This window comes from Acomys russatus, chromosome 2 (assembly GCF_903995435.1).
Source record: "Acomys russatus chromosome 2, mAcoRus1.1, whole genome shotgun sequence".
NCBI classification, from domain to species: Eukaryota; Metazoa; Chordata; class Mammalia; order Rodentia; family Muridae; genus Acomys; species Acomys russatus.
The window spans coordinates 17,966,686-17,993,351 of record NC_067138.1 but is presented as its reverse complement, the minus strand read 5'-3'; the positions used below and the strand labels follow the sequence as shown (position 1 = coordinate 17,993,351).

Sequence of the window (26,666 nt, the reverse complement as noted above, 5' to 3'; positions counted from 1 at the left end):
AGATTATTACTTAATCCTCATCTAAAATATGTTTTCAGATACACCCTTTAAGAATATACAATTTCACACCCTCAAATCCTCCAGTAAATGTCTACCACAGGAAATTGAGTCATGCTTAGTTTATAGTTTTGAATTGGTTGATATACTTAATACTAACCCATGAAGGCCTGCTGGGAAGAAAGTACTGGTAAGGAACTTGGCAAATCTGCAATGACAAAAGTTTCAGTGTGGAAACCTAGGATTTGGTAGGTGCCTTAGGTTAAATATTACAGCACATCATCAACAAGGTGCCTTAAACAACCACACCGAGAATCCCAAATTCAAGGAGAGAAAGAAATGTGAAGACAGGCCTGGAACTTGCTAAGTAGAATGACCCAAGCTAGTCTGGAAGATGTCTAAGTCTTCGTGCTTTTTGCCTCCCCAGGACTGGAATTACATGTATGTACTACCCCTCCGGACCAATAGGATTTTAATAGTATTTTTTTATTCAATTATGATATATAGTGTAAAGTACATGAATAAAAAAGAAGGACATGACCTCTCCTAGGTCACATAGATGCATTTTATTTCTAGAGCCTGGTAGAAATACACTACCATAGTCAATACATACACTGTATAGCAGTAGTCCTCAAAACGTGGTCTTCGGACTACCAGCCTCAGCCTCAGTGGGGAACTGGCTAGACTTGCAAATTCCAAGGCCCCGCCAACTGGCAGCCAAAACTCTAGAGACACCTCGAAAGCAGAAGAGCCCAGCAACTTCCGTTTTAATGAACCCCAGGTTTCAGTTAAGATTCAGGGAGGAAAGAACACTCAGTGTGATCATGCCGTAACTAGGCTAATAAATACTCGTGTTTGCGTTTGGAAAATGGCGACAACTTTGATTTGTTTCGTTTGTTTTTGTTTTTGAGGTACCACAGGCTGACTTGGACTCTGTACCTGAGGTTGGCCCCGAATTTCTAATTTTCCTGTCTTCGACCCCCCGCCCTCCACAGACACGCTGCACCACGCAGTCAAAATCCGCAGGCAAAAACCGCTCCGTCCTAAGTAACCTTGTGGCTTTAAGAGCAGATTGCACTTCTTAAAAACATAAATAGTCCTCACTTAATCGCCAGCAGCTGCTCTACCCGGAAAGGCCTGCCTCCGACTGACAGATCCCAGCCAATCAGAAGCTAAGTTCGAGCCACTAGCCCGTCCTAGCGGTGCGATTGGCTGACTTTCGCGCCCACCGCGAGCCAATCGGAGCGCGGGCGCCAGCTGAGGAACGCCGCGCGCCTTCGGTTTAACATGGCGGAAGTGGTCGCCTCAGCTGCCCCGGGCCGGCAGGGCTGTGCTGGCTGGAGAGACGCGGACTCACCAGAGAAGATGATGGAGCTGGCGGAAGACGACGAGGAGCTGTTCCAGCACCGTGTGGAGCTGGGGGGCCCGGAGGAGGAGAAAGCGGACCTGGTGGCCGAGGCCGAGGCCGTGGTTGCCGGCTGGATGCTCGACTTCCTCTGCCTGTCTCTGTGCCGAGCCTTCCGGGACGGCCGCTCCGAGGACTTCCGCCGGACTCGTGACAGCGCCGAGGGTGAGTGCGAGCCGAGCCCCGCTTTCCTTTCACACACTCGGGCGGGATGACCGGAGAGAGGCCGCGGCTTCACCCAGGCCGCGCGAAACCCGCCGCCGGGAGTCCCCACCCCCACCCCCCCCCACCCCCCAACGCGCTCTCCCCCATTCTGTGGTCCTGGTCAGGACAACGAAAATGAGACCTGTCGACCTTGATAGAAGGACTAGATGGGTTAAAACGGAGTAAATGGCGGCCAGCCCAGTTGCTTCTGCCTCCTTCGGCCACCTACCCACCGCCTAGGTGTTCCTTTAGCGACGTTCAGCAGTCTTCCTTTGCCCGCCCGCAACTCAGTCGTCAGGTGGCATTATGTTAACTTGCAAGCCCCCTGAACATCGTGGGCGGGATGGTGAAGCCGGACCCCTGCCAGATACATTACAGCAGCTGCTGTGGAAGTTGCCGTTCATGTTACTGTGACCGTGTGTGTTTATAGTATAAATGTAATATTTAACCCGGAATTGTCATCAAGCCATATAGACAGACTGCATCTCAGCTATAGTAATACTACTCAAGTTAGGCCATCTTATTTATAAAGAAGTGAGTGACTTCTTCTGAGGTGTTGGTAGGTTAGGAGGTGTGCTCCAGGTCCGTGTGTCATTTAAGAGTTTAAGGAACTTCTCTTCCCAGATAAAGCTGGAGCCATGACATGGGCACCTAACGGTAAGTGGAGAATTAAATCCTGACGTCACTTCACTTTACGTGGGAATATTAAAAAACTTCTATTGAGAACGGATAGGCTGTGTGGTTTCTATATGGTAGTAGGTTAGAGCTGGAAACACCGTTACAACATAGGCAGTCTGTTATTTTTGTGTCACTGTAATGTGTATCTGAGGTAATCAGCCCAGAGACTGGTGTTTCTGTCCCTGGAACTGTGAAGAGTCATCAAGCTGTGCTGTCCTAGTGGAGCACAAGAGCAAAGCTGGCAAACATTAGGCATAATCACAGTTACCCATTATTTTAAGTTTATAGCAGTGCACACCAGAGAGAGCAGACTGATCACAAAGGTGGCAGAGAGCATCCAGGTGGCAGCGAAGAAGGAGCAAAACTGCATGACGCCAGGATGTAAGAGAGAGAAGAGAAAGGGTCCCATATGGTCCCTTTAAAAGACACCCTCAGAGCCGAGCTCGGTGGTGCATGCCTTTAATCCCAGCAGAGGCAGGTGGACCTCTGTTAGTTCAAGGACAGCCTGGTCTACAAAGAGAGTCCAGGACAGCCAAGGAAACCCTGCCTTGAAAAACAAAAACAAGAAAAAGACACCCTCAATGACCTCAAATCTGTATGAGGTTCCATGTCTTCAGGTTCTAATGTCTCTCTCAGCAAGTGCCAAAGTCCCAACCAAGCCTTAAGAGAAGCATCCTAGATCCAGACTATAGCAGATGATGTAAACAAACGTAACAAGTGTTGTACATGTTGTGGGGGTGGTGGCTAGGGAGATAGCACAGCTTGTGAAATGATTCTCCTGCAAGCCAGGGAACCTGAGTTTGATCCCTAGAACTCAAACAAAAAAGCTTGACGCACTTATATCCACAGCACTGGGAACACACAGCTGGATCCTTGGGGTTCAGTGGCTGGTCCACCTAGCATTATTTGGTGAGCTTCAGGCCAGTGGAAGGCCTTGTCTTAAAAAGGGCGTGTGGGAAATGAGGGACACAGGAGAGATAGCTCAGCAGTCCCATGGCAGGGTTGTAAACTCCAGTTCCAGGCGTCTAATGCCCTCTTTTGGCCTCAGCAGACACTGCATACACATGTTAACAGACACACTTGCAGGCAAAATACCCAAGCACATAAAATAAAAATAAATCAATCTTTTGTTTAAATGTTTAAAATAATTGACAGTGCCTGTCGAATGAGACCCAACTATCTCTAGCCAAGGATATGGCTGGTTCACCAGTGTACATGTTCACTGCCAAGCACAGCTTTGTGTGCATTCAAATATTTGAGAAATAAGTGTTTTAAAGTATATCTTAATGATTTGAACAAGCTCAATGGAAACCTTGACGTATATACATACATACATATATATGTAGGGTGGGAGAGAACATCCCTCTTCCATGTCCTTTCTATGGGCTTCCGGCAGAAGGTGTAGCCCAGATTAGAGTTGGGTCTTCCCTCCTCTGAGGATTCATGTAACAAAAAATAATCCTTGGAGATGTGCCCAGCCATGTTGGTTTGTTTGGTTGGTTTTTGGTTTTAGTTACTTGCAGATGTAGTCAAGTTGAGATCCAAGCATAGCTATCACCAAGTGTTTATGATCTGATACTTGACCCTGTATTGTGTCTATGCAGTGGGCCTACTAGGTTGTGATAATCTTTTAATAAAGTCTTTCTTTTCTCTTTTAGCTATTATTCATGGACTACCCAGTCTTACAGCTTACCAGTTGAGAACTATATACATATGTCAGTTTTTGACAAGAATTGCAGCAGGGAAATCCCTTGGTAAATACTGATTTTTATTTTATATTAGAAATATCTTTTAAATATATCTAAATATAAAACATGAGAAATTGATGAGCATTTTATTTTCCATGGGGAGGAAGAGGTGAGAGAAAGTTTGCCTATGTAAAGCAAATAAAAGCTATCGTTTTAGCTTTCTAGAGCAGTAACTCTCAAACTTTATCCTACTTCAGATTATTTAAAGGGCTTCTTAAAACAGTAGAGCCATTCGGCCTCACCGTGAGTTTGGCTCCCAGATGATTCTGATGCAGTAGTGGGAGGACTGCGTTTCATAGACTCCTGGAGGTTTCAGCCGAAGCTTTCTTATATAATGAACGTAGTGATGACAGCTCTCATACATACACTGCTCATTGGCAGCTGTTTAAATTGATGCCTGTCTGTATACAAGAAAACATGGTTTGTAGCTATAATCTGTCTTATCTCCATTGTTCATTTTAGATTGTAATGAGTTCATTTTATCACTCCTGGCTCATATTTACAGCATAGTCATTCAAGGGGCTATTTGGTAAAAATAATTACTTTATGCTGGTTTTTATAATTTACAAAATGCTTTCTTCAACACTACTGAGTGGTAAGCAGCACCTACATGAAATTCCTTACTTATAAAAAATTTTATTTTTATTTAAACTCAAAATATTAGTACTATACTAAACCATACCTGGGCCACATAGCCTGCTTTATTTGGAGAATGAAATGAGGGGCTTTTTGCCTGACATTATTCCTGGAGAGGTTAACACTCTACCCCAAATATGGAACCTATAACAAGCCAAAGTAACACTGACAGCAAACTCTAACTTGGTGAGCCAGTTGCATTGTTATAGTTCCTTACAGGATTATGGACAACTCAAAGGCTCAAACCAAAAGCTCACCACAGCATGAGTGGCAACTGAGGAGCGCTGGGGCCCTGGAGCTCTCTAGGTTCTTGAGTCTTCTAGGTTCTTTATTTCCTGAGTCTTTTTACACTTCCCTGTAGGATGGAATGTTTGAACTAAAGGAAAGTACTGCGTGGCAGGACTACAGCAGATGCAGAGTCGAGGGCCATGTGTAGGTTAGGGCCTGTGACTGAAAAAGATAACAGGTTGATGTTGTACATGATTTGAAAATTGCAGATCATAACTTTGAATATTGTTGTTCACTGGATGGCTGTGTAAATCAGCTGTGACAGAATGTTCTAAGCTGTCTAACAGTGCTTTAAATATAATAGCAACTCTACATCTTAGTTTCTTTCCAGAGAATCTTCCCTTCAAAACAAGGGCAAAAAACAGATTTTGTGAGTAACTCTATGGTTGGTTTGTTTCGTTTGTTCATTTTTACAGATATAAGGATTGAACCCAGGCCTTGTATGTATTAGACAAACCCTGTACCACTGAGCACACAGCCATCCTGCTCTCATGGCTCAGTCTTTAAGTGTACCAGAGTTCTGTTCACCAGGATCGGCTAGCAAGAATTCATTTTATCATAATTGACTCTAAAAGAGATAGTTGTTAGTTAAAGTTTAGAGTTTTTGTTTTTTTTGACAGTGCCATGTACCCTGAGACTTAGCTTGCCAGGTGAACATGCTGTCATCAAGCTATAGCCTCATACTATTTCATTTTAATTTATGTATTGGATTTTCAGTATATACAACTCTTCTATATCTTTCAGTGATTGTTCTATAGTAGTGCTTCCTAATAGAAATGTGGTCTATGTTTGAAATTTAAATTACGTCACTAAAAGGAAATAGAATTAATTTCAGTGAATATCTTGTTTAACCCAGTAATCCAATATTTTTAAAATTTGCGATATCGTATTTTTGTATCAAGTTTATGACATAGTATTTAATGCTTAAAGCATATCTGTTTAGACTAGTAGCATTTTAACTACTAAGTGCTTATAAGTACCTAGTGGGTGTAAAATGCAACAGTTAGCTCAAGGAGAAAATTCTTATAGCAGGTTTTCTCATCTCAAGCAAACATACTTTTATATACCCCAGGCTGCCCAGAGCCTCAATCCTCCTGCAACAGCTCCTGACAGACAGCTGTGTGTCACCATGCCTGACTCTTTACTTCATAAGATCCAAGGTTAGGAATTTCCAGGCCTCCTACAGAATTTAGCTTATGCCCTGTGGGGAAAAGCAAGTCATGTGTCTTCAGTTTCTTTAGTTTCCAGTCCACCAACCCAATATTAACGAAACCATCAGAAGCTTTTCTTATTTCTCTTTTCCCCTGTAAAATAATGCCTGTTCTACCAGATGTTTGAACTCCATATAGAATAAGCCCAGGAAAGAAAACAGGTATAAATTTGTGGCTCACCTCCAAGGAGGCTCTCTTCAAAATTTTGTTTTGCCTCATTGCTTCCATGCCTACTCCTTGTCTTTGCAACATTATTTTACATTTTTCCACCTGTCTTCCTAGTTAGAGGAAAGGTGTTTATGCGACCTCTATCACAATGCTTGTTCTGTTTAGTATTGCTTTTGTTATTTGGAGATTTTTGGTTTTTTCACATAAATTTTAGTGTTTTTCCTCCAGCTCTATGAAAAATGTAAGTAGGATTTTGATCACTTACATAAGAATAGCAATTTTTACAATATTCTGTCAATCCATGAGTTTGGGAGGTTGTAAAAATAATGTAGGGTTTTCTCTATGTCCACTCTAGCTCCCAAATAATGACACAAAATCCTATTACCATTATTAATGAGGTTCAAAGCACTGTAACTGGGTAGATATGCATCTATTCTCGCCCATCTATGCTGGTCTGGACTGTTCCCAGCCATGTTCCCTGTTACCTGCCATCTAGTCTCACCCTGGCTGCTCCTGCTCCATCTTCTTTTCCTCATGGCAACCTCTTCATGGCTTCTGGCAACCTTCCTCATGGCCACTTCCTCATTGCAACCTCCTCAATTTTATTCTCTCCCTACCTAGGATCAGAAGTCCTCCCTCAGCCGGGCGTGGTGGTGCACGCCTTTAATCCCAGCACTCGGGAGGCAGAGGCAGGCGAATCGCTGTGAGTTCGAGGCCAGTCTGGTCTACAAAGTGAGTCCAGGACAGCCAAGGCTACACAGAGAAACCCTGTCTCGAAAAACCAAAAAAAAAAAAAAAAAGAAGAAGTCCTCCCTCAACTCTTCTCCTGCCCAGCTATTGGCTGTTCAACTCTATATTAACCAATCAGAGATGATGGAGAACAATTTTTACACAACACTGAGACAGGAGATTCTTCATAGAAATGATAGTGCCCAAGACCAACTGCAACCAGATCCCTGAGCACACAAATCAGCATCTAAAAACTCATTGTACCAATCTATTCCCAACAGGAGGTCTTTGCATGTTCTAGTGTCTTTCACTTCTTCAGTATCTTGTTGGCTCTGTTTTTTAACAATTAGACTTTATTATATAATTCAGCAATCCTATATAAGAAGGAAAAAGGGTTAAAGGGAAACAAGAGTAAACCCTCCAGTATCTGTTCCACGGGACAGGACAGATCCCCAGGTGTATCTGGCCTGTATGCTGGTCTGGCCTATAAGCTGGTCTCTCCCCCAAATCCACGTGCTCGAAAAGATGCAGCCTTCTCTCTCCTTCGCCTGCCTCTCACTAGGGCTCACAATGGCCTAGGTCTGGGTCAGGATCCCTCCCCCCATCAATGTCCCATTGGAAACACAACAGCCTGGCTGGAGTTCCCCCTGTCCGGTCCCCCCCCCCCTTACTTCCTTAATTTCAGACCCAGGCTGGCTCCATTCAGTCTAATCCATGGTGTTTCCAAAGGACAAAGCCCTCCAAGACTGCTTTCACCTGGGACAAAGCTTACAATCCTTACCACAGTATCTTAAATTTTTCATTGTATAGATTGTATACCTCCTGAGTTAGGTCTATTCCTAGGAACTTTATTTTATCATGAACAATATTTTCCCCCCTGGTGTCTTTCTCAAACAATTTATTAATATAAGGGAAAGCTACTAAATTTTACAATTTGTTTTATATTCTGCTACTTTATTCACTAACAGTGCTTATGAAATCTAAGTGTTTTGTGGTGGAGTCATTAGGGACTTTTGGGTCCTGGATTATGCCATCTGCTGAGATGAACTTTTTGTTGAGACATTGAGACACACAGTGTTTTTTAAGGGTTCTGGTATCTCTGCCTTTCCCATTTCTAGCTGTGACCTCTGTTAGATTTCTGTTAGTAAGAATATCTTTTGTAAGCCGGGCGTGGTGGTGCACACCTTTAATCCCAGCACTCAGGAGGCAGAGGGAGGCGAATCGCTGTGAGTTTGAGGCCAGCCTGGTCTACAAAGTGAGTCCGGGACAGTCAAGGCTACACAGAGAAATCCTGTCTCAAAAAAACATTAAAAAAAAAGCAAAGAATATCTTTTGTAAGCCAGGCATGGTGGCACATGCTTTTAATCCTAGCACTCGGGAGGCAGAGGCAGGCCAATCTCTTGAGTTCAAGTCTAGCCTGCACTACAGAGCAATGTCCAGGACAATAATCAGGACTATAAAGAGAAACCCTGTCTCAAAAAAAAGAAGTTTCTGATTCTTAAAATTTCAATGATTTTATTTTTCTATTTTTAAATGGATTTTAGGGAACAAATTAATTTAGAAAAATTATTTCCCTAAACTGTTCTGAATGAAAACTGCTTGGCATGTAGTATATACTTGGTAATTTTGAAAGAGAACGAAGTATTTAAGATTATACTTTCAGTTAATTGCTTTTCTGTTTTAAAAGATGCACAGTTTGAAAGTGATGAACGTATTACACCCTTGGAATCAGCCCTGATGATTTGGAATTCCATTGAAAAAGAGCATGACAAACTTCATGAGGAAATACAAAACTTAGTTAAAATTCAGGTATGAATATTGTTTTGTGCTTATTGTTTTGCTAGAATATTGTATTAGTTACCTTTCTCATTGATGAACAGAAAAATGCTAACAGAAAGCAACTTAAGGAGAGCCTGTAGGATGGCTTGGTGCTTAAGAGTGTTTCTGCTCTTTCAGAAGACCTGAGGTGACATCCCAGGCACACATATTAGGAGTTCACAATGACCTGTCACTACAGATCCCTATTCTGGCTCTGCAGGCTCCTGCACACAGGTGTGCACACACAGATCCTTATACACATAAAGAAAAATAAGTCTTCTGAGGAAAAAAATGAAAAAAGTCAAGCAGAGAGAGAAGAATGTTAGTGTTTATGTCGATCTTTTCTTCAGCCCATGAATGGTGCTGCTAATGTTCAGGGTGGGTCTTCTCAGCTAAACCCTCCTGGAAATACGCTTCTAAGTTCAGTAAACTTGAGAATGAATATTAACTGTTGTGAATATGAAAACATCTAACATCCAAAGTAAAAATAACCTGTCCGAGTTGTGTTACACACCTACTGGAAATTTTAATAATTCTTTTCATTTAGTACATTCATTGACCTTTGATTTATAGTCTTCACATGAGCACTAGGCCCAGAACTTACTGTTTCATATTTAGGTGTATGTTGCCTCCTTGATGCAGAAAACACTGTAGCTACTTAAAGATTACCAAGCAAGCTTCAAAACTGAGGATTCATGCTCTCCTCTTACTTACCAAAACATACAGCTATGGGGGCAGGAGGTAATAAGTGCTTCAGTTTGGGGGTGCATGTTTATTGTAGGGTTGTGGTTTTGGTTCTGGACCTTGAACCCAGGACCTCACACATGCTTTGAATGGACTTTTTCTGAACAAAAATATGTAGAATTTTAATCATGCTAAGACTTGAATTTTAGTAGACTGCTTAAGAATAAGAGACCAGAAAAATCAAAAAGCTAAGTACAGTCAATGCTCTTTGAAGTTGCACAAGAGAGAGAAAAACCCAAGGTGGTTTTCTACTTTCCCTAATATGGTGATTGTCAAATGAAGTTAGGACCTGGTGGGAAAATGACTGCTTCTTCTAAGAATTCAACTTAGAACAGAGTTTTCATAGTCTTTGGGTCTCTAAAGAAAGCTGACTTTGTTTAATGCTCTTCCAGACAATTGAGGTGGTGATGGTAATATTTAGTGTATCTTGCTTTTCCGCAGTGCTGTCCACATGTACATAACAGTTCTGTGGAGTGTGGTATATTGTCTTCGCCATCTAGAGCTTATGAAAATGAGCAGCAGGATCAGTAGTCTTTCCAGATAATAAATTCACTTCTAACTTATTTATTAATTCCTGCTTAGGGATGCTGAGCATATTGTAAATGTGCAAAGAACTACTGAGAAATTCTGCTATCGTTTTAAGACATAATTATTTCCCATTTGAAACATGACTTTATATCTTTACCAAATAAAATGAACTTTATGCACTTAGTCAAATAATGGTTGGATATTTTAAAAGGCAACCTAAAGTTTGTATATGTTATCTTAAAGGCTGTAGCTGTTTGTATGGAAAGTGGCAGTTTTAAGGAAGCAGAAGAAGTGTTTGAAAGAATATTTGGTGATCCAGAATCTCATTCGGTAATTATTTATATTAAAGTCATAGAACTAATTATTCAACCGTTTATATTATTAAACTGTTGTGGTTAATTTAGAAGTATGGCCTAATAAATGTTTATTATTAGGCTAATTATTATTATAAGGGTATTTTCTAACCCGCTAGCAATCAATGAAAACACAGACACCTAATTTTTTTAGAATAAGCCTTTACCCAGGACAAGGCAGATATTACCTCCTAAGCTATCCTCTATTATCTCCCAGTCTCCATCCCATTCCATCTGCTTCTAATCATTTCTATTTGGGCTACCTCACATCCATAATCCCAGAGTACTTGATAACGTTCTACATTTCTTTCCATGAGGAACTTGAGAGTTCCTTCTCTGGGGCCACGTGGCTCCTTTCCTATCCCGTGGAGATTCTCCTCCTTCCTCCTCTGTCCTGCCTCTCCTTTCTCCCAAGATTCTCTCTTCCAAAGCCCATGGAACCTTGACACACCCCCTCCCCTTCCTTCTGCCTTGCCAAGGTATATTTATTCAGCCAATCAGGGAGGCAAGATTCAGGGCAGTAACAAGATTTTGCAAGCCAGCAATTAGCATCAAAATACATCAGACCAATCTCCAATACCGAACTGTTTTATTTCTTTTCCTTTTCTTTCTTTTTTCATCTATCTGTCTGTCTATCTATCTATCTAGCTTTCATTCAAATGGGATCTCAAGAGTGTGCATCACACCCAGCTGGAGTTTATTATATCATCATAATGCCATTTGTGCCTATGTATATACTGATGTAGTTAATAGGTCTCAGTTTGTTAAAATATTTAAAGCAAAGTTATTGGGATAAATTAAACATCTTTAAAGTAAGAGAAAATGATCTTATATTTTTAAAATTTTTGTTGAGTATCTATACCTCTAGAAGGAAATAATGTGTCCTAAGTATGGAAGGAAATAATGCACCAAAGAACACAGTTGTATGAGGAGCACCTACATCCAGAAACAACCTAGCTCAGAATGTAGCTCCATGGCAGCACTATAGCATTTCCCATATATTTGGTCCTTGGCATCATCAAAGAGAAAGATCAACCAGGCTTCAGTGTATACTTGGGAATAGAATTTGAGTGGTTTGTTAGACATACTTATGTGTTTTTCTAATTTGCTGTTCACTTTTCAAGTAACATTCATTCAGTTTTAGTAGCTAATGCCAATAGTTTTCCAAAGTAGTTAACACCAGTTGCTCTGTAGACCTTATCTGTGGTTTTCATTTCAGTTTTCCTGACAAATATAAAGTTCTGTCACACTGGCTTTAATTTGCCTGAGAGCTCCTGAAGGTAGAATGCTATTTGATGTGCTAGTAGATAGAGGGTAGTTGGCTTGGTTAATAACTGACTTGTCCTAATTGAGTAGTTTATGGTTTAGGTAAGGAAGGCATTATCTAATCTGACCCTTCTCCAAGGGTATAATGCCCCAGATATTTCAGCTGAGAGCCTGATGCTTTTGTTGGATTTCCTGCCCGTGTGTGTGTGTGTGTGTGTGTGTGTGTGTGTGTGTGTGTGTGTGTGTGTATTACTAGATAATGAGAACTCTACTCTGCTTCTGTATCATAAGAGGAAAACTTACAGCCAATAAACGTTAAGTACTTAGGAGAAAGGTTCCAATTCTGAGGATTGGCGTGACCAGTGGGGCATTCCCAATGAATTCACGGAACTGTTTCCGGCCGATACTCTTAGTCTGTTCCTTGATTAGAGCACCAGCAATTGGCTCAGAAGATGGCAGGGTGCTGAGCCGTCTGCATTCCTCTCTGGAGAATAAGTTGGTGCGCTAGAGAGTCTTAGCAAATTATGCAAGCACACATTTCAGTGAGTTTCATTCCTAGGTAAATATCTTATATTTGCTCTTCATTCTAAAAGCCATGAAGCTTTAAAGACAAACAGGGGAAACCCAAATCTTACTGAACCAATTAGTCTAGGATCAAGCCTACAGTTTCATTTTCTTTTTTTCAAGTTCTATATTTATTGCTTGTCCAGCATTGAGACAATTGAGCATGTATTGAACACAAAGAAAAAGTAAGAGAAAATGTTTGAGCGTACAGTAATAGTAATAACCTAACTTCTTCAAGCAGCTAAATGAACAAATGATGGTTGATCAGTATACTCTACAGTGGTACAAATAACTTTTTCTACATAGTTCCATAAGGAATTGCCAGAAACATAGAATTAAGAAAAATATAGCAAGTACCATCAGGTAAACAAAATCATACAAATGATTCAATTTGGACAAAATTAAAGCCACTGGGCTTCAAGGATGGTACAATTAAGGAAGCTACTTGCTGTGCAAAAGTGTGAGGACGTGAGCTCGGTTTCTCGATACCCACGTAAAAATCCAGACATGGTGGCAGAAACCTGTAATCCCAGTGGTGGGGAGGCAGAGACTGAGGCTCCCTAGATAACCTGTCTAAGCATATAAGGTGAGAGCATTGATGCATGCACAGATGAGCACGTATGTACATGGATCACATGGACACACCAGCACACATAAACACAGTTAAACCTGGTGAGCAGCACCATCTGCTGTTCACAGACATGTAAACATGTTGTACCAGCGTAAGGAACTTTACTCTGAGGGAGGTGGCAGTAGTGGGAATGGTGCACAGGTATTGCTTAGACTAGCCAAGCACTGTTTCTGACAGACTATGTACATTCCCTCAGCTCTAAGGAACTTATAAAGATAGTAAATTCTGAATTTTGGGTAGTAGTTATAGGTAAGGACAGAGTGAGGCCAGATTAAGGAAGTAAGCAGGCTTTGGCCGTATTGATAATGTTTTGTTTTTAAGCTGGGTAGTGGAAAATTAAATATATAATCTCTGTTTTCTCTGTGTGTCTGAAACAAAACATTTAGAAATGTAGGGGCATTAAAAAGAAAGACAATAGACAATACATGGGTCTTTTAAAGCAGAATTACAACACTTAATTGTACCTCTTTGAGTTCGTTTTTACAAAAAGATGTTTTTAAACAAATGTATATTTATATGAAATTAATGTTTTATATTAATACATTTCTTTTTTTTTAGTCTTTAGAAAGGAAATTACTTAGGATAATCTCTCAAAAAGCTACATTCCACTCCTTTTTTCAACACTTCAGCTATAACCACATGATGGAGAAAGTTAAGAGTTATGTGGATTATGTGTTACATGAAAAATCGTCAACTTTTCTAATGAAGGTACACGTTATCTCCCAGAGAGAAATTGTTGTAATGAAGGACCTACTTGAAAGTCTTAAAATCTGACCCACATTTTAAGTTATGAGTTATTAAAATGGATATCTTCGTTACTTTGGGGTGATTTTATTTCAAAATATCTGGGTGTATACATGAATGAGTACACTTGTGGGTGTGTTCCAGCAGAGGGCGTCACACTCCCAGCAGTTGTGAGCCATCTGATACAGCGACTGGGAACTGAACTCCTGTCCTCAGCAAGAGAAGTTCTTAACCACTGAACAATGTCTCTAGCCACTAAAATTTTATTTAAAATTGCCTAGAGAACAGTGTGTCCATCAAATATACTTACAACAGACACACCCTTCCATAATGCCTGTAAACCAACAAAAGCTAATGGAGTTGCTGGCATCATCAGATTCATGAAAATAATTTGGTACCTTCTATTAGCCCGAGAACAGACACTTCTGCTGCAGCTAGCAAAGAAGACTGTGTGCTACTTTTTAAACATGCCTAATGCATTCTTTTTTCTCCTTCCCCCTCATTATCAACCTTTTTTAAAGGCAGCAACAAAAGTAGTAGAAAATGAAAAAGCACGGACACTACCTTCTGAGGATAAGCCAAATGCTACTAATACTGAAACAGAAACTGAAGTTAATTTGAATGAAGGAAAAAGGTTTGTTTGGTTGGGTTTCTTTTGGGCTTGGTAGTTTTAGGAATATTTTGTCTTTAACATAAGTAATGCTAGTGAGCCATTATTAAAAGTAACAATTGAATAATTAGTGTGTTCTCTAGTTGATTGTTTGAATATTTGGAGTACTGTAGAGCAATTGCTTCTTGGCCTTTTGGCTAAGATCAAGTGTGGAATACTGTAGAGTTATTTCATGACGTATACAAATTATATGTTGAGCAAAGGAGGGTGTGAGAAAATATCAATTTAATATGTACAAATTTATTAACTAATTTTAGTAAAGATGTGCCTAAGAAATGAGGTGGAAACTAGAAACCTGGTTCATTTTTCCCTCTTATTTGAACTCAGATCTTATCAGCCTTTGGTATGTACTAAGTTATTTTGGTATTTTAAGATACTGTTCTGTATATTTTTCATGGATATGGTGTTCTACTCTAAAAAACAAAAAACAGCAATTGGCTGCAATGCTAGAGGAAGTACACTAGTTCGTCCTGGCTGTGTAAGGCAATGGTTCAGTCTCAGGCTGTTTTCACAGGGTACCAACGTTGGCTTGTTCGGGGCTTTGTTGATTTGAGCTACATCCTCAACCAGGGAGTGGTGATTTGTTTGTTTGTTTGTTTTGCTTTAATCTTTTGAACAGCTTTTTATATAACTCTGGCTGGCTTTAATCAGTCACTGTCACTGTCACTTAGGCTGACTTTGAACAGATCTTGAACCTCCTGCCTCCACCACCCAAATGCTACATTCATAGGCATATGCCACCACTCCCAGCTGGGGAGTGGGAGGAAGGTTAACATTTGGTTTGGGTGGGGGGTGTGAGAGAACAACCTGTGGGAGTTGGCTCTCTCTTCTATCAAAGATGGAGATTTATGTAGTCAAGCTTGGCTACAAAGGAACAATAACCTTTACCTACTCACTGAGCCATCTCTCAAGACACCAAGCGTGAATTTTTAACTTCTGTTTTATAAGTTAACCCTATTGAAGAAGATAAAATTTGACCATAAAGATTCTTTACTTTTAAATTTTTATTTATTTTTATTGTTGTGTATGTGTGTGCATGCATATGTGTACCACCATACATGTATAAAGATTAGAGGATGCTCAGTAGCTGGTTCCTTCTTTCCAGAATGGGTTCTGGGAACTGAAATGAAATCATCAGATGTACAGAGTAAGTGCTTTTGTCCACTGAGCCATCTTGCCAACCAAGATTTCTTCTGTTTAACCCATGGTATATTTTTCTGTTATTATATACTTAATCCGAGGCTGAGTGGTTAGAATCTTGTAATCTCTAGAGGGATGGATTTGTTGGGCCACATAATGCTTCCAAGAATGCTATCATAACTACTTATTTAAAGGTGGGACTTGGGGCCCAAGTTAGGTAAGCACTTCATTGTAACTCCTTAGGACTAAGGCTCAGTCATCCTAGCATCTTTCCTCCTTTTGTTCCTGTGTGTCAGAGCATGGCTTGCTGTTCGTTTATCTCAAAGGGTGCATTGAAATACTGTTTGTCATTGACAATCTATTTTGAGAATTAAATATCTCATTTTGGTTCCATTATTTTATTTTGTTTGGAAAATAAATGATCCTAAGACCAGTACATTCAGGTAACTTAAGCCTTCTTGCCCATTGTAATAGTGCTGTACAGTAGAGTTAAAACCTAAACGGTGGTTCTTGGAGATAATAAGCACATTTCCCGTGTTCTCTCCCTGTATAGCACCATCCACTTATCTCAGAGGCTCTCTTAGACACAGACGCAGTGCAGAGTATGTAAAGTATACTTCTCCATACTCTCCATGACTTCATACATCCAACTGTCCTTCCAAAAATTAGGAATCTCATCTCAGAAATGCTTCTCAGATGACTTGTATCCAAAGCTATAATATGGCTTTGTACCACACAACATGCTTAAAGTAAGTCCTAAGATTGGCTTTTGCAAAGGTAACTGTTTAGATTTCTTCCCAACTTGAAATTTTTAACTCACAGTAGTAGAGATTGAACCCAGGACAAGACACGAATCATACATATTTTTTCTTTTATTGAAAATTATTTTTTAATACAATATATTCTGGTTTTCCCTCTCTCCAGCTCCTCCCAGTTCTTCCGCACATCCCCTACCACCCAGATCTACATCCTTCCATCTCTCATTAGAAAACAAACAGGCATCTACGGAATAATAATAAAATGAGATGAATCAAAAACAAATAAGCATAACAAAACAACCAGATAAGAGAATAGTCAAAGAAAAAGTACAAGAAACATATATAGGTGCGGAGACATATGTTCCCACACTCAAGATTCCCATAAAAACCCCAAATCAGGAGCCGGATGTGGTGGCACACACCTTTAATCCCAGCACTTGGGAGGCCGAGGCAGGCAGATCTCTGAATTTGAGGCTAGCCTGGTCTACAAAGTAAGTCCAGGATTGCCAGGAGTACAAGAGAAACCCTATATGGGGGGGTAGGGGGAGCCATGACATATATGCAAAGGGCCTGGAGAAAACACTCTGACTTAACATTATGAGATAAAGAACTTCCAAAGGTGCTAGTGAATTCACGGTGTGCTGGCCATCTACTGCTGGACATGGGGCCTACTCTTCAGGGTAGCTGCTTTCCCTAATGAGACCCCCTTGAAGAAAACTAATTTTTCATTTGTAAATGTCTGCTATAGATTATTTTTGATTAGTGGTGGGAGCATATGTACACCTCCTTTCTAGCACCAAGAATGGGTGCAGACCCACACAAACCCGTGAGTTCATATGTGCACCAGCCCTCTTTTATCTAGAAGATCTCTATTCCTTGGTGTCTTCCACCCTGCTGGCTCTTAAACTCTTTCCACATAGTTCTCTGAGCCCCGAGAGGGATTTGATGGAGACATCCCTTTTGAGGATGAATGTTGTAAGTCTATGTATTCTGTCTGGCTGTGGGTCTCTGTATTTATCTGCGGCAGGAGGAAACATCTGATGGCTGAGTGCAGCACAGATCTGTGAGTTTAGCAGAATGTCATTAGGAGTCATTTTGTTGATATATTCCTTTAGCAGAACAGTAGTATTTGGTTTCCCCCTAAGTCCCTGGACTTTGTCACCCAAGCAATACTGGGTATGGGTTCCATCTCATGGGTGGGTCTTATCTCAAATCAGGTATTGATTGGGTACTCTGGGATTATGGATGGGAGGTAGCCCAAATAGAAATGATTAGAAGCAGATGGAATGGGATGGAGACTGGGAGATAATGGAGGATAGCTTAGGAGGTAATACCTGCCTTGCCCTGGGTAAAGGCTTATTCTAAAATACATCGGGTGTCTGTGTTTTTATTGATCGTTAGTGGGTTAGAAAATACTGCCAGAATAATAAATATTTATTAAGCCATACTTTTTTAAATTAACCACAACAGAATTAAAAATGGTCATGCTGTGTTTATGGATGCTATTTTATTGCCAGCAAAAGGGGAAAAAAAAGTTCAGTTGGATGTGGTGGCTCATAACTTTTATGCTAGCATTTGGGAGACTAAAGCAGGAGGAGCATCAGTTTGATTCCTGCCAGGATTTCATATGGCATTACTGTTATAAAAAACAAAAACCTCAAATCATTTGATTTTACCAATGAAGACTCAGGAGCCAGATGCTGGAGTGAAAACCTGCTAGTTCAGAGAGACAGAGAAAGCTCCCAGCTGATATCCCACAGGAAAAAGCCTTTCTTACTTAGCTCAAGTTCCAGATGGAAAAAAGCCAAAAAGCCAAAATCCCCAGGCCAAAAGCTTGCTAGCTCAGCTCACTCTACAGATCAGGAGGAAAAAGCCAAAATCTCCTTCTGCTTATACATGCTGTCTTTAATACCCTTCAACTCAAAGTCCCTTTTTTCTGTTTAATCCCTGTCAGCTGGTTTCTTGCTCTGTCTCTTGACCTAGGGTCAGGAAGTTCTTGGATTAAAGGTTTGTGCTAGGGCTGAGCCACACCAATCAAGAAACATGTTTTTACAGTTCGCAATCTTGGGGTTCACAATGGGATCAAATATCCTACAGCACCTCATCTCACTTCCCACTCACCAACACAGTTCCCCTAAAGTTCAAGTTTACACTGGTTAGAAAGACAAGAATATATAATTTAACCCATTACATTATACACATTAAATGCATGTGTTTTTCATGTATCAGCTGTACTCCAGTAGAGCTGTTAAAAGAAATTTCATGGAGTAGGAGTTTTCTAAAGAAAAACATGATAAGTGCTTGATTGCAGCATTAACTATGCCCTAACTTGTATTTGGGAGAGGTTTGATTTGTGCCTCATAAGCACATCTCAGCAAAAAGAAGCTTTCTTGTGAATTGAAAGATGTCGTGACTATGCCAACTACTTCCCTTATACAAAGATCATTTAGAATTTCTTTTTCTTTTAAAGTGTTAATGGCCAACAGTCTACAGAAACCGAATCCTTGCTGGATACAGTATCCTTAATAAGGTAAAGTAAATTGATGTTTTTCTATGTTCCTAAAATCATTGATGAAGGCAACTCATGTTATAATTGGCATGTAAATATGATGATTAGGTATAGCTCAGAGTCCTGTTTAGCTCAACAGATATTCAAGACCCTCAAAAGTTTGGAAATTTCTAGCTATAAAGACTTTGATATGGGATCTAGGATTGTTTTACATTCTGTCTAATAGACTAACAAATAAGGAGCACATGAGTTTATTCTGGTATTCTGTCAAAAACAAAGACTCACTGCTAAGGAAAGGACTAGAAGCTATAATTTCTGGTGAGTGTCCCATATTCCAATTATTTGAAAACATGTGAGAGACCATCTAACATGTCCAAAAGCAGAAACTCTGCATAAATGATTACAGAAATAGATCAGTTGGGTGGCTGAGTGGGTATGTGGGAGGGACTGGCTAATTTGTCTGGAAATATTGGTGATTAGGACTTGAGAATCCAGATGTTTATATGAATTGTCCATAAAATCACTGATTTAGAATATATATCCCTGGAAAGGAGGGGGACAGGTTTTCAATATGTTGCCCTGGCTATCTGGACTATTACTTGTAGTTCATGCTGTCTTCACCCATTGCATTGGCCATCCTGCCTCAGCCTACCCCACTGCTAAGATTGCAGCTATGCACCTGCCTCTCAGATACAAGAAAGATACATGAATGATGGGAAGTTCCTGGAAGGATGATTGTCAACTAAGGCTGAGAGAAGGTGATATGAGTAGCATTTCTAAGTGGCTGAGATTTCTGTGGAAGCCGGAGTTCTATTTGTTAAGAAATAAAAACCACTGGAGTTGGTGATAGCCCTCAATGATAGTGTCCTTGCTTAGCATGTGTAAGGAGGACCTGGGTTCAGTCCCCAGCATTGTAAAACCAAACCATATGAAGACCCGTCATTGGAACACTACAACTTATGAGAGTTGAAGATTAAGATTTCTTCTTGAAAAGGTTAGAAGGTGGAGTGGGAATAGGATTGGAGGCCAGACTTAGAGGTAAAGAATTTGAAAATAGCATTCTAGAGACGACAATAGAACATTTCAGGAGAGAGGAAAAGTGAGAAAGGATTGTAGTTGTAGAGTTGAGGGGTGGTCTGATGTATTTTGATACTGATTACTGCTTGCTGTCTCTGTACCCACCTTTTGATTAATAAAAGCCATTCACCTGGGCAGGGCAAATGAGATAGAGGTATGGCTAAGGTTCCTGGGCTTAGAGAGACAGAGAGGATCCTGGGAAGAAGAAGAAGGAGAGGGTCCCGAGAAGAGAGGAGGAGGCCGCCATGGTTTAGATAAAAGAAAAGCACATGGCTGACATGGATGGAAGATTTCGCCCAGATGAAGAACATTAGCAAGTATATGGGATTATGGATGGGAGGTAAATTGATAGACATTATTAGAAACAGATGGCAGGTATATCCTAAACCTGCCCCATTATGGGAAGTAGTTTAGAGGATTAATGCCTGCCCTGCCCCAGGTTAACTAAGGCTATTTTAAAATATAACAAATGTCTGTGTCTTGATTGATTGCTGGCCAGGCATATTGATAATAAGCATTATTAGGCCCTATTAATAATTAAAAAGAACAGTTTTCATGGATAAAAGTATAGCTAAAATGTCTACATATTAGATGGGGGTAACATACCTACAAGATCAGACACACTGATTTTTAGGTTCTAATTTGTTTCTATATAAAATTAGAATAATGCTAACTTTGCAGGGTTGAACAAGTATGTGCCATATCCATTACTTCTAGTATAACCATACTTAAAAAAATAAAAGTCTTAGAAGCTATAAAGTAAGTGATCTACCATTAAATTGAAAGAAAGAAAAAAGAAAAGGAAAGAAAAGAAAGAATGAATGAAAATTCTCCTGCAGAAAGACTTAGAAGCCACAAGAGAAAAGGAAAGGAAAATAAATGCTTTGTACTTTGAGGGGTGTTTGGGAGTTCATTTGGTTCAGTACCGTTCGGCTCAGTTCTGTTTGCTTTGCTTTTCTCCCTCAATCCATTTGGAAAACTGATAAGAATCTTCATTTCTGAGTAGATGAGCTGTAGATAGACGAGACGAAGGGAAGTTTGACAATAGAAACTATTAAAAATTAACGTGGGTCACTAAGGAGAGCAACAAGAGAAACAGGCCAGTGTAGAAGATGCACTGGCAAAGGTCTCAGTCACAAGCTCTTGTGTTTTATTTAGGTCTCACAAGAATGTCGTATCTAAATTGAAACATGGAAGCAGCCGAGATTCCAATAAGGAAGAAGCAACAATGGGAACTGCTCAAAGTGAGTACTGTTACTGTAGTTTTAGAAGTAGAGAGGACTGAGCGCTCTAGCTGTCCACCTCACCACTGCAGCACAGCACCTCAGAAGACCAGAAGCCAGCTTTAGAAAGCTGAGTTTGGTGATTTAGTCTGATTGTTTGGCTGTGATAGTAGCGCTGTTTTTCTGCTTAGCAGTACTCAGCAACTTCAGACTTTTGAGTGATACATTCAGTCAAAGCTCAGGGTTCATATAATATCAACCAATGCACGGTCTTGTTTTATGTTCCTAGCTAAAGACACTGAGCTGTTGACTCATTAATGTTGAATCATTGCCGGCAGCACTATATGTAGTGCGTGCCCAAATAAAATGTGTGCAGCTCTTCTATGTTGCTCTCTGACTCCACAGGTACGCATGCCTATTCCCACACATAAGTAAATAAATGTAATTGGTAAAGTTTGAGTAAAGAATATGAAGTGGTTTGAAAATTGGCTGTACTTGTGTCTTGAGTATAAATTAAGCTTTAAAGTTGAATGATTTAAGCAAAAATCTATGCCCCAAAGCCAATCTTTTGTTTTCTTTAGTTACTTGTTTTTGGTTGGTTTACCAACCTAAATTAGAATAATTTTGTTCAGTTCAGAGTCTGACAGTATAGTCTAATTCTATCTCACACTCTTCTTATATTTGGCCTCTTGAGTTCTAGTTTTCAATTTTGTGTAATGAGGGTTGTAGCCTTGTTTTCTTAATACAGTACCCATGAAATTCTACCTTAGTGATTTAAATTAATTTGCCATGAATTCTTCAGTCATTATTCCCTTTTCCTTGTATCTTCATCTTATTTCCTATTTTCTTTGGATTTTAAAAAAAGTCTATAACTCCTAAAGTACACACTAAAGACTATCTACTTTTTTTTTTTTTTTTAACACTTCTTGTCTAAGCCAGGTGTGGTGGTGCATGCCTTTAGTCTCAGCACTTGGGAGGCAGAGGCAGGCGGATTTCGAGGCCAGCCTGGTCTACGAAGAGGGTCCCAAGATAGCCAGGGCTATTACACAGAGAAACTCCGTCTCCAAAAACAAAAACCTTGTCTAAGTTTAATACTCTTTTTAAAAAATATATTTTATTAATTTATTCATAAGGCTTAATACTCTTTAGAAATACTTTTTGGTCACAGCGTCACAAACAAGTTGATGTCGAGTTGCTGTAGTAGAGAGGTCTGACGCTAACATGACTTTTCCCACCTTTGTGTGTGAGTTATTTTTCTCTCTTATATGACCAGGTTGTCCGAGGACATGCACTTAATGCTAGAAATCCCTCCTTAATTACTGCTTTGGTTTTGGATTTCCATTTATTTAAAGTGATTTTTTTCCACTTTTTTCAGACTTTCCTGGATTTATGGAATATTTGACCTTGCATATTTAATTACCAAAAAAACCTGAATAATTTTCAAATGTCCTTCTATTCCTGCTTTCTAACTTAATTCTGTTATGATCTGAGAATAGATTGTAGACAAAAAGACACTTAAATCCTAAGCTGGCCATGAACTTGTGGCAATCAATCCTCCTGCCGTAGCCTCCCAAGTGCCAGTTCTGTTCTCTTCTTCCACCAAGAATTGATCTGGGCTAGCTGGTTTGCACACTAAGAACTTTTACTTGATGAACAATCTTAACAGCCCCTTAAAGAAAAAATTTTAATGGTCCATCGTACTGCTGGTCTGTCATGGTGATTGCTGTTGATGCCTACCAGAGAAGAATATGTATTCTTTTATTAAATGGGGGTGTTTTAAAGTTGTTGCAGGTCAAGTTGGTAATAGTGCCGTCCTGAAGTTCTAGTTTCTTCTTATTTCCTACCTGTATGTACTAAAAGTTACTAAGAGAAAACTAGAAATATCTAGCTGTAATTAAGAGCTTGTCTATTTGTGTTAACTCCCCTCCCCAATTCTACCCGTTTAGAAACTCTTTCTAGTACTAAGATTTTTGTTTGTAGCTTGTGGGGTTTCCATTTTCCTGACTGGAATCCAACCAGTAAAAGTATGAGGTTTCAAATTTTAGGGTCTCAGTGAATTCCTGCAGCAATGCTGTTACATCTCAGTTACTGCTTCTTTGTAACTGCATGATCTAAGGGCAGCTGCATTGATTTCAAGTCCCATGAACAGTGAATGCTTTCAAGACAGCAAGATTTATTTCAGCTCTCAGCCTAGTGTATAACACTTTCTGAAGAAGCCATGGAATATTGTGTTAGCAAATAAGCAAGTACACTGCACAGCAGGTCTGTGGAGGCCCTGCTATCACGTCCTTCTCTGTTGAATTGCCTATCTGAGTAGCTTTGCAAACTACAGGATGAGTTGAGCTTTGTATATTCATTAAGAAAGTAATATGAATAAAACAATAAAATGGAAAAAAAAAGAAGAAGGCAAGGGCAGATGCAGCCAATTAGCTAGCCTTTCAAGTGGTCCAATGACCTCACATCTGGCTCTGTCACCAACACCCAGCCTGAGCCAATAAAAGCCACATAAAATAAAAAAATAAAAATAAATTAAAAAAAAGAAAGAAAAAAAGAAAATCACATACCAAGAGGAGACTTGATACCCTATGAGCATATAAAGGGGGAGGAAGTCCCCCTCGGGCACAGTCATAGGGGAGGGGAGTAAGGGGAAAATGGGAGGGAGGGAAGATTGGGAGGATACAAGGGATGGGATAACCATTGAGATGTAACAAGAATGAATTAATTAAAAAAAAAAAAAAAGAACTACAGAAACCACGGTAGTCTGGTAGAATCTTGAATCTTGTCAAGTTACACAAAGAACCTGATGAAAATTTTACTTGAAATTGTTACAACTACAGATCATGGGGAAGAGTAGGGGCAATTATGTCTTCCTATGAATAAAAAAGTTATTTCTTTAGCATATAACATTTGCTTATAAATACAAAAGTTTTAATTTACACTATATAGTGTGTGTATGTATATGTGTGTATATACACACAAAGTCCACCCTTCTACTGTGAACAGTATTTAATGGTAGTGTTTTTATTTGTAGGTGCAATAATGACAGAAAGAAACAGAAGAGCCACTATAAGCAATATGTCATATACTTCAAACAATCAGCCAGACACTAACGAAAAACACAAGCGTAAGAAAAAACAGGTATTTTTCACTATATTCTAATAACATTTATGAACATTAAATTGCTTCAAGTTTTCCTAGTAAACTTAAATAAGATTCTTAAGCACCTGAAAACCACTCATAAATTAGAAATAATACCATTTAATCAATTTCTTGTGGTTTTGTGTTTGTTTTGTTTTGAAACAAAGTCTCTGTAGCCTTGGCGGTCCTGGAATTCACTCTATTAGACCAGGCTGACCTTGAATTCAGAGATCTGCCTGGCTCTGCCTCCCAAGTGCTGGGATTAAAGGGATTAGATTGTATTAAGTCTGATCAGCTTCAGGTTTAGATCAGTTCTCCCACTTAGTGTATTCAGAATTCCTTTTTCCCCCCCCAATATCTGAAAGTGTTGGTGTAGTTTATCTGATTTTCTAACTCTTGACAACAGATCAATAAATCTAGTCCTTGTTATTTTACTGTGTCTGGAACATTTGTCTTACTCAATTTAAAATGTATTGGGTTGAGTTTTTGTTTGTTTGTTTGTCTTTTGTTTTTTCCTACCTACTTGCACTTGAGTCATTTCAAGTGTAAGAGCTTTGAGAATTAGGCCACTAGGATCATCCTGTGTGGCTCAAAGTTAACTTTGCATAGATATCTATAGTAGCATAATAGTCAAAATAATCAGCAGCTACTTTGATTTACCCCCTGCACATCACAGTGGTGGGGGCAGGACCTGTACATACTAAGCAAGGCTGCCGTGCCAAATCACTACTCCTGTCAGCCCCTATTCCCTTTTATTGTTTTGTTTCTTTAGTTAGGTGTTTGTTTTGTTGTTCTGCTGTCTCCGCCATGTCGCGATCATTTTTAAGTGTACAATGTAGTAGCACTAACCATGCTCATGTTTTCAGGTCATCACTACAGCCCAAGTCTTTTCAAACAAACTCTTCCATGCTTGGTAACTGCTGCTTTTATTGCCTGTTGCCTGTGTCTTGAGTTTGACCATTCTAGGTAGCTCACATCAGTCAAATCTTACAGTACTTGTGTTATTTTTATTTAAGATTTATTCCATATATATAAAGTACGTGTGTGTGTGTGTGTGTCTGTGTGTACTTCAAGTGTACCTGGTGCCAAAGAGGTCACAAGAAGCCATTGAACCCTACAACATGAGTTACAGACAGTTGTAAACTACCATGTGGTTGCTGAGAACTGATTCCAGGCCTCCTGGAAGAGCCACAAGTGCTTTGAACCGTTGGGCCATCTCTCTAGCCCCTGTACTTGTCTTTCATATCTTTGTTATTTCACTTAGTATAATAATCTTAAGGCTTAAGTATGCTGTCAGAATTTCCCTTTTAAGGATAAATAGTCTCCATATATTATATGCTACAAATTCATTCATTCATTGATGGATACTTGACTTCCTTCCTCATTTAAGTGTTGTGCATAATATAGCCGCGATCATTAGTGTACAAATAGTGTGTTTGACACTCAAACCCTCTTCTACCATTTCAAAAGAAGGAATAATTAGTTGGTCACCTATACCAAATATTAAATGTTGTACTTTCTCTATGCAAACTACTAGATTTCATTTAAGTTTTTTCAGCATTTTCTCTCAACTTAATTGTATGTGCTTGAAAATCTGTCTTAGAGACTTGCATTTTCTGTGCATGTGTGTACTTCCCCAACACAGGTAGAGCAGAATTTTCACTGACTTCATTAGTGAAGTACTAAATAAACAGTTATGAGTTCTATTTAGAAATGTGGAGTGATCTATTAAGAGTTAAATAAAAGCTTCTTGAGATACTATAATGAGCCCAAAGTCAAACAGACTGTCACTATGTAGCTGTCCCGTCATAGGTGGCTTAGCTTCTGTAAAAACTACTCTAAAATGTTACAGTAATAGTACAGTAATAGTAAGGTCTTGTAAAACCGTGTGTGTGTGTGTGCATATCTACAAAAGAATATTAAAAATTTTCATTTTTATGAAACTAACCATTGCTTTGATTTGTAAAAGATGTATTCTCTTTAAAGAATGAGTCTATGAGTAACTCTTTGTTTTTTCAACAGGCCTGGCTTTGGGAAGAGGACAGAGTTTTGAAGTGTGGTGTAAAAAAATATGGGGAGGGAAATTGGTCTAAAATACTATCGCACTATAAATTTAACAATCGAACAAGTGTCATGTTAAAAGACAGATGGAGAACCATGAAGAAACTAAAGCTGATTAGCTGAGACACTAAAAGGTTGAATGGCTGCTTCAGCTGAATACAAGGACAGCTCACTACTTGAATCACAACATTTTGTTTAAAACTTTCTGGTCAGTAAAGGATCTTTAAATTTTTGTTTAAAGCTTTTTTTTCTTTTTTTTTTTTTTTTTTTTTTGTGTGTGTGTGTGTGTGTGTGTGTGTGTGTGTGATAGTTTTGTTACTGTAATTTGTTTCTGTAACTGTTGTAGTTTGGTGCTGTAAAAGTAAAATTATATGTCAT

General features: G+C 39.5%; 1 protein-coding gene across 1 annotated transcript; it reads left to right on the top strand.

Annotated features, from left to right (window-relative positions):
* Window positions 1-1,221: 1,221 nt before the first annotated feature.
* Window positions 1,222-26,532, top strand: Terf1 (telomeric repeat binding factor 1). Its single transcript, XM_051158814.1, has 10 exons — window positions 1,222-1,567; window positions 3,943-4,038; window positions 8,752-8,873; window positions 10,398-10,484; window positions 13,527-13,676; window positions 14,234-14,346; window positions 18,751-18,810; window positions 21,025-21,110; window positions 24,121-24,227; window positions 26,250-26,532. Exons 1-10 carry the CDS (start codon window positions 1,285-1,287, stop codon window positions 26,409-26,411), a joined length of 1,266 nt encoding a protein of 421 aa, XP_051014771.1. The 5' UTR covers window positions 1,222-1,284; the 3' UTR covers window positions 26,412-26,532.
* Window positions 26,533-26,666: the final 134 nt, after the last annotated feature.

Coding starts and splice junctions, on each gene's coding strand:
- Terf1 (XM_051158814.1), top strand. CDS start 1,285: ATGGCGGAAGTGGTCGCCTCAGCTGCCCCGGGCCGGCAGGGCTGTGCT. Junction 8,874..10,397: donor AAAACTTAGTTAAAATTCAG/GTATGAATATTG, acceptor GTTATCTTAAAG/GCTGTAGCTGTTTGTATGGA. Junction 18,811..21,024: donor GATACAGTATCCTTAATAAG/GTAAAGTAAATT, acceptor TGTTTTATTTAG/GTCTCACAAGAATGTCGTAT.